At 50.4% G+C, this 18,326-nt stretch overlaps 1 protein-coding gene across 2 annotated transcripts in view; it reads right to left on the bottom strand.

Annotated features, from left to right (window-relative positions):
* SYT6 (synaptotagmin 6) overlaps positions 1-18,326 on the bottom strand; it is a 59,538-nt gene that overhangs the window by 3,161 nt on the left and 38,051 nt on the right. For both annotated transcript variants that reach the window (XR_008795659.1, XM_056139081.1), the window contains exons 4-6: positions 8,965-9,085; positions 4,280-4,451; positions 2,972-3,122 (exon numbers count right to left, since the gene is read on the bottom strand). Coding sequence is in view for 1 of the 2 variants with exons in the window: in XM_056139081.1 (XP_055995056.1) it covers positions 2,972-3,122; positions 4,280-4,451; positions 8,965-9,085 (444 nt within the window). In the remaining variant the exon portion in view is untranslated. The remainder of the gene's footprint in view (positions 1-2,971; positions 3,123-4,279; positions 4,452-8,964; positions 9,086-18,326) is intronic.

Raw genomic sequence — 18,326 nt, 5'->3', positions numbered from 1 at the left:
GTGCCATTTATCTTGCAGGAATTGGAAAGGAAGATTTCTTCATGCATTATACAAAGGGCAGAATCAAGTTCCAGGGACAAGCCTTTAGCTTCGTGTCCAGAACAGGAACCAGAAAGGCAAGATGTGAACTCTGAGGATGAGTGAGCTGAAAGGATAATGCATCATGGGAGCACAGAGAGTTACTTACTATTAGCCCCGTGCTTTTTTGATGCATTTTTAATAAAGATGCTTAAACTGTGGGTGCTAAAAGGGCAGGAACAAATTGTCCACAGATTTATATTGATGAAATCCTGAGGTGCCAAGACCAAAGTCATCTTAAGCTTCCTTAAGCTTTCTCAGGCGAGAAAGGGGCCACCCAGCTCAAGAGATGAGGAGCCTCCAAGTAGGGTGTGTGAGGTCAGAAGTTTGGAATCAATTTATTCACTTTTTACTTTCCATATACTGTTAATTTCCTTCTACATCCTGTTAAATATTCATTTCCAAGGGCTGATTCTTTCTTCTGTAGTCTGAATTGGTGAGTTGAGTTCTCAAAGAAACTGAACTTAGAATCAGTTCTTTGGTTGAATTAGCTTGAATTCACCATGGAGGGTGCTTCTGTGACCCAGTCCCAGCCCCTCTGTGCTCTCTGCGCCCTGCCCCCAACTTGACCTGCTGCCAGTTTGCATGCACAGCAATGCAGCAGCAGAGAGGGGTGGCGATGGGTTCAAGTCTAAAAAGGCACTCCAAGATGAGGTTCACTCATCCCCTCAGTCATCATTTGGGCTCAAGAGTTTTCTAGAGTACTGAGGGGTGGGAGGGATACTGGGATTCGTGGTGGTGGGAAATGGGCACTGGCGGAGGGATGGGTATTTGATCATTGTAATTGAAACCCAAGCACAAAAATTTGTAAGTCTACAACTGTACCTCATGATGTCTCACTAATAAAAATAAAAAAAATAAAATAAATAAAAAAGACAGTTTTAAGTTAATAAAGATCCTGTAACAATGAAGAAAAAAAGAGTTTTCTGGAAAAGCGAGCATGAGAGGAGCCTGCCCCTCATCTTATCAACCAGGAAACTGAAGCCTGAGTGAGTGGAGTGTGGCTGCGGCTCCAGAGGCTTCCCAATGCCTCTTAACCCTATGCCCTCCTCCTGCCCCTGAACTATCATGAGCATTAAGATGATTTTTTCTGTTCTTAAATATTTTGAAAGGATTTGAAACAGGAGAGGAGGAATTCTGGGCTGATCCAACCCTGTGCTCAGTGAGAGACCCAAAGGCTCCAGGGGCTCTTCAGTCCTACCTGTTACTGCCTCTTGGGTGGGTAGAAGCACTGGTGGGATGGTACATGCATACAGTCTCTCAGAGAAGGCTGCCTGGAGATGGGGGTTCCTCCTGAGGAGGAGAGTCAGAGAGACCAGGCACTGACTGGGAGGGATCATTAAAACACCACAGCTGAGGTAAAACTAAAGCGAGCACAAGACAGAGATGTGAGGCCTCCAGCTGACAGAAACTTGGTGGTCATACCTTCTTCTTTCACACTGACCTCAAAGGCGCAGACCAGGGGCTGCACCGAGCACATGTCTACCAGGGGCAGGAAATCAATGAGTTCAGCTCCATCTGGCCTCAGTCTCACAGGATCCCACATGGTTGTTTCCCTTAGGTCCCTTCTCAGATTGGAAGGAGACAGGAGACAGGACTGAGCATGCCCGCTCTGAGGCAAGGGAAGCCCACTTGTTACCCACACTTTCTGTGTCATAGAGCATATGGAAAGGAGGACTTTCCTTCTAATGTGACTCTGCTTTTTAAGTGGAGGGATGTAATGGAAGGCATTGAATTTTTTTGTTCCATATTGGTAGATATTCCAGTTTTATACAACATTCTAGGCTTACATAACCCTGTGAAGTCAGGTGAAGGGTTTGTAGCTCATGTCCCCAGCCTTCCAGCCTAGATACTGGTATATGAAGGACTGAAAACAAACTTTGAAATTACTGGAACATCCTCATGTCTCTACTCATTTGAAAAAGGGCAGGCCTGGGGAACCACCGTAGTGACCAATGGCAGGACCTGAAGGCCAAATGGTTTGGTGGAGCTGGGGAGACTTCTTAGGAGGGACATTTTCTTTGTAACTAGGAGAGAAATGGCTGGCAGGCTGAAGTGATAATACAGTGGGGTAGGGCCTGCACATGGATGACCCAAGTTTGATCCCCGGCACCTCATATGGTCCTGGGATGCTGTCAGCAATGATGCCTGAGCACAGAGTCAAGTGTAAGCCCTGAGCACTACTGGGTATGCCACCAAAACAAGAGAGAAAGAGAGAGAGAAAGAGAGAGAAAGAGAGAGAGAGAGATGACTAGTTCAGGGTTTTTTAAGGAAGTCAGCAGGGCTAACATTAGAAGATAGTCTTGAGATTTCCAGGCAATGCACTGTCCATTGTGTCTGCTAAGACCTGGCCAGAGAGCAGGACACCCTCAGATCATGCTCTCTTCTCCAGCAAAGCTGAGGTCCCCCATGGGACGCCATGCCAGCAAACAGGGCCTGCTCTTGGCGCTCCCCAGCCCTGGAGTAAGAACTGCTACAGACTGTCTGCTTCAGCCTCAGAGAACTTCCTGTTTCCACACTGGTCGAATTTCTTGCCAGTTCTGATCTCATTCCTGTGGGGCTTCTCCTAAAGGGCTGACTTGTCTCCGGGGGGACTTTGTGAAAGCTTTCTGGTTTGGCAAGGTGGCGCTGCTGGGAGGGGTTCCTTCCTCTTTGTGTTTTCCATTTAGAAGTCAACACTGCTCTCAGTACACTCAACCTCAAAGGCTACTGTTGAGGTCCTTTCCTTCCCTCACCTCATTCCCTTCCTGTTCGTCCCTAGCCAGGTGAGAAGCCCCCAAATCTGCCTTGGGGAGGACCCCCAAAAGCCAGGGTCTGGAAGCAGTGCCTGCCATTCTCCAGCCCACACTGTCATGCAACAATCATGCCAGAGGCCAAGTGTGACCTCACCCACCTCTTTGAAGGATTTCTTTGCCTCCACTAAGGAGTGCCAGTGAGCGATGGGCTTCCGCGGATACGCCAGCATCTCGTTCCAGTGGTCCCTGCCCAGACCCTCGGCGTTGATCCCGACCCGGCAGACTCCTATGATCTCATTATGGCCCACTCTGTGGGAGAAACAAAGGCCATGGCACTGTGACACACACGTTGGTCCAGGGGTCAGGGACACAGAACACAGAGCTCAGAAAAGAGACAGTAGGTCCCCTGGGCATTAGGGGCAGGGAAGCACTGCTCAGCCTCCCTGGGTGGACATAGGCAGATTACCCATAGGATAGAAAATTGCTTAGAGGTAGATGGTCTGGCTCTGAGGAGGAGAGAGTTTCAGTTTGTTCCCAGATCTGTCTTGGTGGGCATCAGACCCTGACTTGAGACATCAGCATTTGGTAAAAAGTCACCCATTTCAGAGCAGAAATTCCTTATACCCCTAGTGACTGAGAGGTGATTTATTCACTCAGAAAGACCATCAGTCATCACTCGGATACATATACCCACACCTACTAGGACTGTGGATGCCTAACAGTCCCACATCGCTGCCTTCCTGCTTGGCTGCTGCTTCCTTCTTCTAAAGGGTAGCAGAGAAGGACCCATCCTGGCTGGGCTTTTGAGCTAGCCTGGATAGAGAAGTACAGGGAAGCTGAGCAGAGTGGGAATGCTGGGTCTGGATTCTGGAAGCCTGAGAGTCCAGAGGAAGAGCTGGCACCATAGGTTCTTAAGGGTTGGTCCAGGTCTTTGGGGGAGGAGTTTTGGTATGTTTGTACATCCAGCATAGTTGGTATATTTTGTATATTGGCTGGGTCCGGGCAGGGGTGATGAAGGTGGATTAAGGTGAGAGTCAGGGTGAAAGACACTCAGCCCCATCCCAGGAGACAGGAATAACAGCAAAAATGGAGAGAATAGGGAGGCATTTTATTTATTTATTTATTTATTTATTTACCCAGAACATGCAAGGCTAGAGCTCTACCACTGAGTTACCTCCCCAGCCCCTAGAGAGGGTCATTTTAAAGGACAGGTGACAGCACTTAGTGTTAGCTAGAACTCCAAGAAGGGATAGGGGGTGATTCGGGTGGTTCTTGGTAGCAATGTACCAGCTGGGAAGAAAAGTCAGAGCATTTACCTGGGACAACTCATGCTTGGCCTCAATTACTGTATCCTTCTTGAATGGGGACATATTTCAGGTGACTGGGTACCCAAGTCCTGGCACACAGTTCCAAGGTCAAGGAGCTGCTCTGGAGGTGGGGTGAGAGCCAAGGGCACTCATACCTACCGATCGTAATCCATCACCGAGATGAGCAGGCTGACTTGATCCATGTTCTCGGGAGGGATGTCAAAGATGATGGCCTCATTGTAGACAGGGTTGAGTGTGTTCTTCTTTATGGTGGTTTTCTTCTTCTTCAGCCTCCGCCCATCACAGAGCAGTGACACTTTGACATATGGATCTGTTCCACCGGGGGTGGTGGGGAGTGAAGGAAGCATGTGAAACCTACGTCTGTGCACATCACTGGCAGCCTTCAACCCACTGTGGCTCATCAGATCATCGGTGGTTGTCGAAGTAACTAACCCACCTTGTATTTATGTAGCACACCTGCACCTGTCTCTGAGGATACTCTGCTTAGTAAACACAGACTCGTTAGTGACCTCATTGTCCCTGGGAGAGCACCTAATGGACTTTCACTAATGGCCTTTGTCCCCCAGACACCTGCCGTGGCTCTGCTGTCCACGGCAAACTGTGATGGCCGGCTGGCTCCAAAGGATGCCAGGCTCAACCAAGACACTTTATTTCTTTCAGTTATGTGGAGTTCTTTTCTCCGGGGCTTTTGTCAAAATGATTAACCAGAGGATAAGGGGAGTAAAAATAGAACTCCATAATGCCCAAGGCGTTGCAGTGTGTCAGAGTCGAGTGAACAGCGACAATCCTGTGTCCTCACTACCTGACAGCAAGCTGCCAGGGCCATTGTCTCATGCTCCCGCCCAGCTCCCAGAGGGCTGTTCTCTGCTTCCTTGGGAGCTGCCCCCGCCCCCTTCGGGGTGGCCCTGAGATCAGGGCAGCTGCTGGCATTTCATATCTCAGTGGGGGCCTGGACTCTCTCCATGCCTCCTGAGAACCTGCTTTTTACCCAGTTCCCCTGTGTCTCTTGGCCATGCCTTTTTTGTTGTAATCTGAATGGGTAGCTCAGGGTCATCTTTCTACCCTGAAATTTTCTCCTCATCTAAGGGAAGTGACCACTATTGTGTCTCGGGGCAGGTGTCTTGGATGCCATCGTAATTGCTATTTAGGCTATCCAACTCCGGGGCAGGTGGCACATAGGTAATAGCAGCCTAGAAGTGGCCATCAGGAGGGGCAAAGATTCCAGGGCACTGTCTCCCACCACGTGGGTACCCACCAGGCCATGGAGAGGCTAGAGTGAACTGGGAACTCTGGCCAGAACACCCCAATCTAAAAGGCGTTTGGTAGGCATGTACAGAAGACATGAATAAGCCAATGTGACAATGTGGGTCTTAACCACAGAGGACTTGGATTTGTGGGGGAACGGGCAGAGCAGATCATGTGTGTTAAACCACCATGTTGAGTCTGATTCCCTCATGGGAATGACTTGATCTGACTTAGAGATTTTTAGTTTCTTTCCCTAAGTCTACTCACCCTCATGAAGCACATCCAGTTCATCAGATTCAATGGACACCTTTCCCTGGTCTGAACCAGCCACTTTATCAATGTTCAACAGGGGTAAGCAGATGGATTCTGAGGGGACTCTGGGGCAAAAGTCTGTGGTTTGCAGTAGGAAAGCTGCAGAAAGCCCTGATGTCTGCTCCACCCTCAGAACCCTTGATGGTCTAAGCAGCAGCCTAGGGCTGATGAGCAGCCTCAGAGGTCTGAGCACCTCCAAGATTCAGGTTTAACATGTGCCAACCCTGTGCAAAAGGATTCACTGCACCATGTTGTTTAAACTTCACATTTGTCCTTCAAACTGGGAACATTGCTGGTGAGAAACATACACTGGTGAAGGCATGGATGTTGGGACATTAGATAACAAAAACCTGATTCTCAACAACTTTGTAATGTGTCTCACTGTGATTCAAAAACAAAAATCAAAGCAAAACAAAAATAAAATCAAAAATTAAAAAAATATTTCCCCCTCTTCCAATTTCCAATCTCTTCTTTAGAGGGGAAATGGAGGTTTAGTAAAGATTGTAAGTCTTGCCTAAGATTTGAGCTCAGGTCTGTGGGACCCCAAAGCCAGTTTGACTCAGAGTAGAAGAGAGCAGGTGTGGCAGAACATATCCCCCACCTTGGTGGCTCACTGAGCCTTCTACTGCCATTCGCTTTTCTTTTCATTGTCCTGGTTCTAGTAGACATGTGTAGAGAGTGGGTTGGTTCCTGACTTGCTCAAGAATAGGAAGATTCATGGTTATAGAGGTCCATGTCATGTGAACCAAGAATTGACAACTTTCAAACTCCTTCCATTACCTGAATTAGTTCTGCATCAAAGCAGCCTGGACTGAAGGCAACCTCAACCCCAGCCTCAGCCTCAGAACCAGATCTAGTTTGAACCGGATAGTTCTGGGGCTTCAATGCTTGCCTTAATACATGACCAGCTCTGGTTCCATCCCAGGCACTGTGAATGGTCCCCTGAGTATTTCTAGGAGTGATCCCTGAGCACAGAGCCAGGAATCAGTTATGAGAACAACTGAAGGTGTTTATCCTCCACCCCCACTTCAAAAAAACAACAATAATGCCCAAATGTAGTTTGGGAGGCCTTTGGTATATATGCTGTCATGGGGCTGGAGCAATAGCACAGCGGTAGGGCGTTTGCCTTGCATGCAGCCAACATGGCCGGCCTGAGTTCGATTCCTCCACCCCTCTTGGAGAGCCCGGCAAGCTACCGAGAGTATTTCGCCCGCACGGCAGAGCCTGGCAAGCTCCCCGTGACGTATTCGATATGTCGAACACAGTAACAACAAAGTCTCCAATGGAGATGTTAGTGGGCCCACTCGAGCAAATCGATGATCAACGGGAGGGCCTTTAATTAATTTTAATTTAACATAGTGCAATACGTCCAGTCATCATTCATTCATTTCTCCAGTTCTCAAAATGTATTTATTAAATAATGCTTCTTTTGTTTCATGTATTATTGCAGACACCTGCTTACACTGGTTAAAAAAAAATTAACAAAATGAGCCTGAGAGATAGTATAGCAGGTAGGACACTTGCCTTGTTTGTAGCCCACCAGAGTTTGATACTCAGCATCCAATATGGTCCCCTGAGCACTACCAAGAGTGATTCCTAAATGCAGAGCCAGAAGTAACATCTGAGCACTGCCAGGCATGGCCCAAAAACAAAAGCCAAAAATTAACAAAACAAAACACAGAAACTCCTGATAAGAGGACCCCACATTTTCAGAATCAAGCTGAGATTAATTTTGGATTCCAACCCAGGAAAGAGGGTCAGCTGGGGTTGGAAATGAGTAGGAGGAAACTCTCTCCCCCCTAAACCTCTCCTGTGCAGCCGCCTTGAGGCTTACCCCCAAGCCTTCCATAAGCTCTCTCCAGCACATCGTTTAATTATACTGGAGGAGATAGTGCAGGGACTAGGGCAGTAAAATCCCATTTCCCTTGGCAGCCTCGAGAGTCCTCATTGAATTTGTGCCCCTAGCACACACTTATTTTTATATTAAAATTAAATCCACGTTGTCATTATTTGGGGAAGAAGCTGACTAGCTGAAGAGCTTTGCCCAGGTTGAACGAAGCCCTTTAAGCTCATCACGTCCCAGTTGAATGTGTTGTGTCTGTGGAAGTTGAGAGTTTAGGGGAAACTTTGCTGCTGGAGCCTGAGTGCCAGAGAGATGGGGCTGAAGGCTGGGGGCAGAGGCTTGGGTGGGGCCGGGGCCAAAATAACAAACACACATAATATTGGTGTTGCCCAAATATCTTTCCCTGAAACCTTTTTTTCCCCATGCCCATTACTGCTTCTTTCCTATTGCAGCAGATATCTTCCCTCTCCCCCCACCCCGGGTGGTCACCCCTGTGTGGCAACTGTCTTTCTATGAAGAGGGTTTGTAGGAAATTAATGATGAATGAGTAAAAGGGGAAAAAAGTCTTCCAGCTACTTCCATCCTCACTCAAAGGCACCTGAGGCAGGAGTTGAGGTTCCAGGGAAAAGCAGATTCTGAGCACAGCTCTGGCTGGGCTGCTCCGGGGGAAGAAGTTTCACCCCCATTTCACTCGCCAGGCTAATTTGGGCTGACAGGAAGACCTTAGGGCCTGGGTTCCTCCTCAGTTATTTCCAGACTCCACTACCTTCTCAGACAAAGACGTGCAGAATTCTGACAAGTCTGCAGTGGCCACACAAAGCAACCCTCTGGCTACTAGGATAGGACTTGTTTCTCCTGCTCTACCTCTCTTGGTGCTAAACCCTGTAGGAAGACTCAAAGACCAACATGCTTGCCTCTTCAGTAACTTTGGTTCTCTAACTGTCTGCAGGACTGCCATGGGGTTGCATGGGCTACAGACATTTACACCCTCAAATCCAACCTTTGCAGGTCCTTGGGCCTCTGATAAACTAGGGGAAAAAGGATGCTTAACTGTTTTCCTTTTCTATGTTGACTTTTTCCACTCTCCCTCCACAAGAAAGAATGATTGTGATAGCTAATGGGGACTGAGTGCTTATTATGTCTCTGGCACAGCTCAAGCATCCACATGTTTGAAACAAACTTGTTTATCCTGAAAGCTACTGATGAAAGCTTTCCTTCAGATTAGGAAACTGGAGCATCAAAGCACCCTTGGTTCTCGGGGCTGTTGGGAGGACTGCTAGATGCCCAGCTAGAATTCAAAGGCAAAACATGGACCTCTAGTGCCGGGCTTTCTGTTCTCCATAGCCTGGATGCCTCCCCTTCTCTCTGGATGCATCCCCCACTCCAGATGCCTGTGCAGGGAAGGCACCAAGGATGGACATACCTGAATAGCCTGTGATGTCCATCGCCTTGAGGTTCCGACACTTGATCACTGTGAGTGTGAGCCTGCCGGCTGTGGGAAGGTAGCAGAGGGAAAACATGATCTCTCCCAAATCAACGCTCTCCTGCAAAAAGGCAGAGGGGAGGGAAGATGAGGGGCAGCATCCCCGTGCAGACTCTGGGGGTCCACTGGGCAGTGGGACAGGGAGGAAGTGTGTGAGGTCTCTGAGACAGAATCGTGGTCCTGCTGGGTATAAAAGGCAATGACGGCAACATTACTCTTTGATTGATCTTGTGTCTTTCAGTCTGACTGCCAGTCACTGACTCCTCGCTGCCTCAGACCTCTAGCTCCCCGCTGACACCTTCTGCCCACTTGTCCTTTTGACCTTCCATCCTGCCTGACCTGGATGCCAGAGTCCTGTGCAATACACACCCTGACCCAGCACTAGCTCCCTGTCATTGACTCAGACATTCTTTGTCAATCCCTGGGCTTTAGAAGTTCCAGTCTGCAGTGGAAAGATGAGGAATGAGGACCCTGCCAGTGACATGCTGCAGGCCAAGGACACTGGCCACTCCACTTGGTCCTTCCTCTTTAAAGGGATCATGCTGCAACCATGCACCCCACATGATGTGGGCACTGTGGCTTCTCATGTCTCTGGAACCATCAGAGCCATAAAAGCCTATTCCGGCAAGTTTCTGAGAGACAAAGAACAGGAGAATCCCCAAGAAGACATGTACCTGACCGGGGAGCCTCTGCTTCCTGCTCCTTACCGGAGAAGGGAGGGGTGGGCCCTGGGACAGAGGTTTCATTCTTAGGGGACCTTGATCTGGAGTGTGGAAGGTGGAGGTTTGAGGCTTGGATTTTATGGGGGACCATCATCTGCCCATTCATTTCCGTGTTCATTCATCCATTCAGCAAATAGTGATCATTCCTTCAACACAAATTGTGCACTCAGCATTACTCCGAATGCTAGAGTAGATAGAATAAAATGAAAGGCCCTGCTCCCACGGAGGGTATACATTTCCGGAGCAAAAGCACAGTGAAGAAGGTGGATAAACAAAGCTAGATAGTAACTCAGGGAAAAAGGGTAAGACAAGGCCGGGAAACAGGAGGCTTTCATTGCTGCTGGGGTTTTGTCAGTATCCTGGAGAAGGTGGTGTCTGAGAAAGCCAGGGGACTTTCACGAGGGAACCCCAGGGATTATGTCTCTTCCCACAGTGAACCACCTGGGACTGGAGACTGTATAGAAGAATAGCCCAAACACTAAGGACTCCCGGAGTGTGTAGTTCCGGCACTCTCCCCCAGGTGGCGCGAACACTCATGTTTCCCTCCTCTTGGAAACTCTTTTAACTGCCCCCAACTCCGATCAATCCCAGGGGAGCTCAGGAAGAATCTCTCCAGCGCCTCTGAAGGCCGACAGAGCTGGACGCACTGTGGAGAAAGCCCCACCCCGTCGCTGCAGAGCCAAGGATTAGAGACCAACCCCATCAAGCTCCGTTTCCACTGGGCGCTCGGGTCTGTTGGGAGGACTGCTGTCTCCTTCCCTGCACAGAGGAAGGCAGGTAGCAGAGCCTTGCCCAGGCATGCACAATGGGCTGGAGACACAGCTGGACAGTGTTCACTCTTCCAGCTGTCCCTGGGTCTGAGTGACCCTGACCGCTCTGACTTCAGACTGCAACCCACTCTCTTTTTCATCTACTTGTCTCCACAGAGGTTGCTGGCGGCACCAGGCTCTGACAAGGAGATGCCACTCCTCCACGTACACAATCCCCTGGGGTCTGGCCAGTCAGAAGGGTATCGGGATCCCCACCCAGCCCCCTTGGCTCTTGTCTTTCAAGTCCCCAAGAGCGAGAAGACGGGAAACAGCTCCAAGATATGGTTTGGTGGGTGCATGACCAGCTTCTCATGTGGCAGGGATGGTGGTCATCGTGTCCACCTCTGCCAGGCTCGTGAGTCTCCATGAGATGCCTCTCCTGAGGATTCACCTGCAGTAGGAAACTGGTGGTGCTGGGCTTTCACTACTTAAGGCTGCTGCCCCAAAACCCTCTCTGGCTCCCCTCATTTGGCTTTTGGGTTCAAGGCCCTTATAAGCTCTTACTAGGGACCCTCCTGGGCCGGTCCCTGCCTCACCGCCTCACCCACTGTCTCTCCATGTCTTTGTTCCATGGGATTGGGATTAACTTTGCTTCCCAAATGCCTGTCCAATCCGAGGCACCCTATAGGCCAGTGCCACACGCACTTCTGGTCCAAGCTGTAGCCCTTGAGCCACTCACAGGTGACACTGAATCCCATCTGAGCACTGTGGTGGTCCACCCTGGTGGGTGAATGGAGACCCAAGGGCCAAAGCTTTGCCCTTCACTTGCTGGTGCATCTGGGGTGCCACATGAAAGGGACCACACACATCCCCATGGACAGGATGGACAGAAGAACCCCCACAGCATGCTCTTCTCAGATCTCTGGACAAAATATCACCCTGAGGAACAATCTGGAAGAGTCCACAGTCCTTCTGAGAAGGAGGAGCAAAAAGCCCCACTTGCTGTCCTCCTCCCTGCCTACTGCTCCACACTCCAGTGCAGCAGGGAGCTTGGGGAGGGGGGCAGTCTCGTTTGGGGCTGAGGAGATGGATCTGGGTCAGGGGTATATTTCAGGGTAACCAGGATTTCCTGGTGCTCTATGAAGTCTCTCAGGAATGGTTTTCCAGGACTGGAGTGATAGTGCAGCAGGTAGGGCCTTTGCCTTGTATGCAGCCGAACTGGGTTCAATCCCTGGCATCCCATATGTTCTCCTGATACCCACAAGGCGTGATCCCTGGGCACATAGCAAGGAGTAAGCCCTGAATACCGCTGGGTGTGGCCCCCAAACAAAACAAGAATGGTTTCTTCAGGGAGCGAGCAAATCCAGCAAGAGCCCCCTTCATCCTTGCAGGGGTGCCCTTTCCAATAGCAGGGTGGCAGCTGGGGGCACGGGAGGGGGCAGTGCTGAGTTGGCAGTGTGAGTTGGGTTGGGGGAAGGCAGTATTGGGTTGGGGAAAGGCAGAATTCCTTTCCCCAAACCCAATACTGAACCCCACTCCCATGAGTGATCCTGGGCAGGCAAAGGGACCAAGCTCAGGAACCTCCGTCCACAAGCTGGTGAGAGTCCTGGCTGGGACCAGCTGCTCATGTGACTGGCCTACACAGGGCTTGTTGGCAAATTGGCTGCTCTGGGCTCACTGTTTCCAGGGAATAGCATTACCTTGCATGCACAGACAGCAGAGAACTGGCTTATTTGATAAAGGAAAACAAATAGGTTAATTTTGAGTAAAGAGAGAGAAGGGAGCTAAGCAAACAGGCAGCCTCTCCTGCAGTTTGCAACCCTCTGGCCAGTTCTCCCCTCGCCTTGTGCTTTTCCTCAGGAGGGCTCAGCCCTGGGTGCTTCCACCCCTGCCCTCATTAAATATGCTTGAGGCTTTGGCTTTAATAAAACCTGGGTGAGCAGGGGCTGCCTTATTGCTCTCATCTGCACAGGCTCTCAGAGGTGGCTGCCTCGGGCATCTGGGTAATAAGGAGCCCCCAGGGGCCCCCAGCCCCTCCCTCCTGACTCCTGACCCAGGGCCATGGGGGGGGTCCCACAGCTAGAGAGCAGCAGGTGAGTCTTGCTTGGCCAGTGGTTGGGAAGGGGGAGTCAAGCTGGGGGTCCCGGAGAATCTGTCCCTACATGCACCTCCACACACACACCATTGCCACTGCTCCCTCTGCTGTATTGCCCTGGGGCTGGTGGATGATTCCCTCAGTGCCTGCACAGAGCTGCTCTCACGGCTCCTTAGAAAATGTCTCATGGAGGGGGGGGGGGGCTCAGAGTCCAAGACACAGGGAGAAATTCCTCCCACGGACTGCACAGAAAGAGCGTGAGCCACAAGGCAGGAGACCTCAGCTCTGGGCTTCTGTCACCAATGAATGGCCTTGGCTCAGCACTTCCGCCTCTGAGCTGAAGTGTTAGCGCAGGGTCTACCTGGTCTGCCTTTAAGGTGGCCCCGCCATGGAAACTGAGGCTTGGGGGCCTGAGAGACAGGAGAGGGGCTTGCCTGGTACTTGCCTGGCACATGGCTGACCCAGGTTTAATCCCCAGCACCAAATAGGGTTCCCTCCCCCAGCACTGCTAGCAGAGATTTCTGAGCTAGTCAGGACTAGCCTCTGGGGATCACTGAGCATAAACCACCCTCGGCCTTCAACCATAATCACCCTAAACAACAAGCAGAAAGCCCAGAGAATTCCGGGTCAGGAAGGCAGTTCAGGGCCTGGAGGTCCAGGGCCCATCCCTCGTACTGCTCCATCCTCAAGTTTTGAGTTAGGTGTAGCCTGTGAGTATCAAGCAAAAAGCAAACCAAAAAAGCATACAAAAAACGAAAACAAACCAACTAACGGAAACCCAAGGATTCAGATTCGAGAACATACATCAAGCATGAACAAGACCCTGGGCTGCCTTCCCAACACCTCAGGTACCCACCAGGACTCCAGGGTCGCTCCTGGCACTGTCATATAAAGACCCCCAACATACCCACCGTCCCTTTGGGTTGCAGTCAGAGGATCTGCCATCACCCAAACCAGTCGAGATAGCTGCAGGGTATAACCAGAGTCCACAGGCTACTTCCAGAAACCCAAAGGCTCTCAACCCCTCAGCCCAGCATTCCCTGCTGCTCTTCCCGAGCAGGTGGTGATCCATGCCCGCGTCCATCTCCAGGGTCAGGAGGGCTCGGTAAGCACCACACCCTGGTCTCTGTCAAAGAACATTTCAGTCCCTTTGTTGTTAAGTGGCTCGTCTGAATCTCTCGCAGCAGCAGCAGCAGAGATGCATCCACTACACTTTTCAGGAAAGCCACAGGGACCTAAGCATGTCTAATGCTCTGGGGAAGGGCTGTTAAGTGCCATGGTACAGGGAGTCTGAGAGAGAGGTGAGATGGAGATCAATTGGAACATCCAGGGCACATCCAGGGTCTGAGGGGTAGGCCTCGGGGTGTGGGCACATGAGACGGAAAACAGGGGCCAGGGCCTGGGTGGCAGCCCTGAGATCTGCCCTTGTACTCCAACCTACCTTTACATTGGCCGGATGCATTACATGGCAAGCTGAGCTCTCACTCGATTAAGACCCCTCTGAGGGCAGGGCTGGGATCTGGGCTACTCGACATGGCAGTGCTGGTAGGTTGAAAGGATCAGGAGCTACTGGCAGAAGACAGACCTGGGCTTAGGTGACTTTGGGTCCAGCACTGACATTCACGGGAAACCTGGAACTGCCCCGAGTTTTGGTCTTTTACTCTGGAACATGGGACTGAGAACAGAGGTTACTCGGGATGGGCACCAAGATGAGAGGAAGAAAAAGTGTGTGGCCCCAGCTGTAGGGGAACCCACAGGGCTGTGTTTAGGGGTGTTCTAGAGTTCACAGGCCTGCAGCAGGCTAAACAGAAGTGAGCACAAGGGTCCACATGCTGGTCAGCTCTGAGACGGGTGTGGGCAAGACACGGGAGAGTAGAGGGAGAGATACGTATTCTGCCAGGGAGATACCAGATTCCAGATAATCTAAGACAGGTGAGGGCAAGACACGGGAGAGTAGAGGCAGAGATACGTATTCTTCCAGGGAGATACCAGTTTCCAGAAAATTTCAGGCACTGGTGCCCAGGCTAAAATCTCTGGGATTATTTATCTGGAGTCAGTGGGCTATGTCTCCCCCAACCCCCATACTTCCAGAAGCCCCAGTAGTCCCACCCACCACCCACGTCTGCCACCTTGTTGACCTCCTGAAGCAACAAAGCTTAGTAAGGGGAGCATAAAATGAGGCCCCCATAGCCATGCTACCGGACTCCATACCAGGCTGTTTTCACTTGGGGTACCCCTGAGCAGGGCAGGTGAGAGCCCTCCCCACCCCAAGGGACCCAGCCCAGGCAGCCGACCTCCACAACCCAACCACTGCTACGTTCCAGGCAGCTACACACATGCTTGGGCCAAGTCTCATGCAAGAGTGAAGTCCCACAGAACCCAGGTAATGCAGAATTTTGTGACCTTGGACTCTGGGCTCAATGGGACCCGGGAGCAGAGATCCTCTGCCTGTTTCCCCCAGTCTCTGGTGACCCAGGGGTCACTCCCATAAACCTCCTCCTGCTGGTGCCAGATGATCTAGTCATTGGCCACCCTCTAGATCACACGGCTGCTTCTCCCAGAAGGAAGCATAAAATGAGCACCCCATAGCCATGCTACTGGACTCTGCACTAGGCTGTTTTCACTCAGGGCGCCTGAGAAGGGTGAGGGTGAAAGCCTTTCCCGCCCCAAGGGACCTAGCCCTGGCAGCCAACCTCCATGACCCAACTGCTGCTACACTCCAGGCCACTCCACACAAGCTCGAGTCAAGCCTCACATATGAGTAAACATATTCCTGGACTGCATGGCTGCAAAAGCAGCCTCACAACACATCATAAGACACTCCCTATCCATTCTCCATAATTACCACATCATATTTGATGGGGTTCAGACAGTAGGCAACAAATCATAGAGATAAATACATATATGTCATATATACATATTTTCAGACATATATACCAAAGCTCACATCACCCAAAATTTAACAACATGTTAGTGATATCCTATAGAATGTCTTAATGGCTCCTGCCAAAATAGAACTATCTCCACACTGTTTCCTATATGAACACCATTTTGGAAGAATGCTCAGCAGTTCTTCATAACAGACAATACAAAATGTATTCTTTCAGTTGTGTTTTGGGACAGGGCTTGGGGCTTGAGATGGAAACTTTTCAAATTTGGTGGTGTGAAGGTGTGATAGTGGTGGGATTTGTGTTTGAATATTAAATATAATCAAATATTGTGAACTAACTTATAAAAAATTATAAAAGCTTAATAAGGACCCACCAATTTTGCAATCTGATATAACTGTTCATGTAAATTTATTTTCTCTTGATATTAATATTGCAACTTAGTTATATCTGTAGCACTGTAGCACTGTCCTCCCGTTGTTCATTGATTTGCTCGAGCAGGCACCAGTAACCTCTCACAACAAATTGTGAGACTTGTTGTTACTATTTTTGGCATATCAAATAGATCACGGGTAGCTTGCCAGGCTTTGCTGTGCAGGTGGAATACTCTTGGTAGCTTGCCTGGCTCTCCAAGAGGGGCAAAGGAATCGAATCTGGGTCAGTCGCATGCAAGGCAAATGCCCTCCCCGCTGTATTATTGCTCCGGCCCAACTTAGTTATATCATGTTTTAATCCTAGAATTGTATCAAGAGTTGCCACTTTTTTTCCCACGTTAAATGATTTTTTTTTAAAAGAAAATGTGCCACTAGGGGAAAAGGTGGCTCAGATAGAGAAGGGAGCACCAAATAAAGGGTGTTGGGAGGATCCTCCCAGGGTGGGAGAAGCATGCTAAAAGTAGACTGTAGACCAAACATGATTGCCACTCAATGCCTCTTTTGCAAACTACAACACCCAAAAGGAGAGAGAGAACAAAAGGGAAGGCCCTTTTGTTTGATGGGGGGAATGGGGGGTGGGAGGGATACTGGGACCCGTGGTGGTGGAAAATGGGCACTGGTGGAGGGATGGGTATTTGATCATTGTATAATTGAAACCCAAGCACAAAAATTTGTAAGTCTACAACTGGACCTCATGGTGTTTCACTAATAAAAATTAAAAATTGAAAAATAAATAAATAAATAAAAAAGAAACTGTGCCAGGGATTTGGGGCATTCTTCCAGAAAGGGCTGTCAGATTCCATCTGGCCACATGAGCTCCAGGAGAGGGACAGGGGCACTCGGGCAGAGCCAGAGGGTGAGGGCAGGGCTTCCCTTAAAGAGAGAGGGACGAAGGGCCAGGGGCGAGAGACGCAGAGTGTGGGTGGGGGCAGCGCAGAGCACTGGGGGAGATGGGGCGTCCAAGGGGGACAATGGGGAAGGACGGGCCTGCCCGCCTTGACTGACTCCGGCCGTCTTGGGGGTCACCACTGCTGGCCATGTGCTTTCACCTCTATCTTCCATTTGGGCCAGTGTCCTCTTTCCTCCAGACACCCTCCATATCACGCATCTCCTATGGTTCATTCTCCAGTGAAATACTCAGTGTTCAGGGACGGGGCTGGAGGGGGCTCAGAGAGGGAGGAAAAGGTAAGCGACACACCAGAGCACGGCAGGGCAGGGATGCAGGGATGAAGCTGAGAATATAGGGGAGAGAGGGGCCCTTGAGCCTGGAAGAAGGGGACCCTGCCAATCAAGAGGAGTGGGCCCACACATGTGGGGAGGCAAGGCCAGTGCTCTCGAAAGGTGTCTAGTCCTGGAAGCGACTGTGTGACTGCATAGGGTAGGGGGAGGAGATAAAGTTAGCCTCTCCTCCACCCTGCCTGATGGCAGCCTCTAACTTGGAAACTCACACAAGTCTCAAACACTCTGAATCCCCCCCCCTCCTCTCCATCTCACTTCACTTCCTCAGCTCTGGCTTTCACCAACTCCCCAGACTGAGCCAAGGGTCGCTGGCTGAACACAGGCTTTGCATGCAGGATGCCCAGATTCAATCCCCAGCACTGCGTGGTCCTCCAAGCACTGTCACGAGTGAGCGACCCCAGCACCACCAAGTGTGACTCCCCCTGTCCCGTGAATAAATAAGAGAGAAGATGGAAATACTTAGGATTGATGTTCATAATTTGATTCCACTGTTCTTCCTGCATTAACATATGCCTCAGAGACCTGGGCCCTACGCAAACAAGATGAGAACGCTATTCAGGTCTCCCAAAGAAGAATAGAAAGAGCTATGCTTGGAATATCACGTTTCACTCAAATGAGAGAACGAATCCGGAGTTCTGACATCCGTCGACGATCAAGGATCAGGGACGCTGTCTCATTTGCCAAGGTGTCGAAAATCAGATGGGCTGGTCACGTAATGAGATTTAAAGACGACCGTTGGACTAGAGCTGTTACTGATTGGATTCCACGGGATGTCAAAAGACCGCGTGGCCGCCCACCTACCAGATGGTCAGACTTCTTCGTCAAGATCATGAACGATCGGTTTGAGGCCCTTCATGTTCCCGGAGCGAACAGATGCCATTGGGCTACACTAGCACGCGACAGGGACAAATGGAGACGTTACTGGCGCCCGCTCGAGCAAATCGACGACTAACGGGAAGTTAAGTGATTAAGTGATGTTCATAAGAGAGCTCTGAGGAGCTAGTGCCTGTCACGGTCCCTTCACTGGGGAACCTGCTTCCCCCACTGTGGAATGAGATGATGATGAGAGCGTGACATATGAGAAAACTGCAATCCAGGTACAGTCCAGCCTCCCCATGCTAGTGCAGGAATATTTCACATCTTAGTTAACATGCTCGAAAATCCTAAGCCGGCAT

The sequence above is a fragment of the Sorex fumeus genome, unplaced genomic scaffold (assembly GCF_029834395.1).
Source record: "Sorex fumeus unplaced genomic scaffold, SorFum_2.1 ptg000131l, whole genome shotgun sequence".
NCBI classification, from domain to species: Eukaryota; Metazoa; Chordata; class Mammalia; order Eulipotyphla; family Soricidae; genus Sorex; species Sorex fumeus.
The sequence above is the reverse complement of the archived record's forward strand: the minus strand, read 5'-3'. Positions and strand labels throughout refer to the sequence as shown.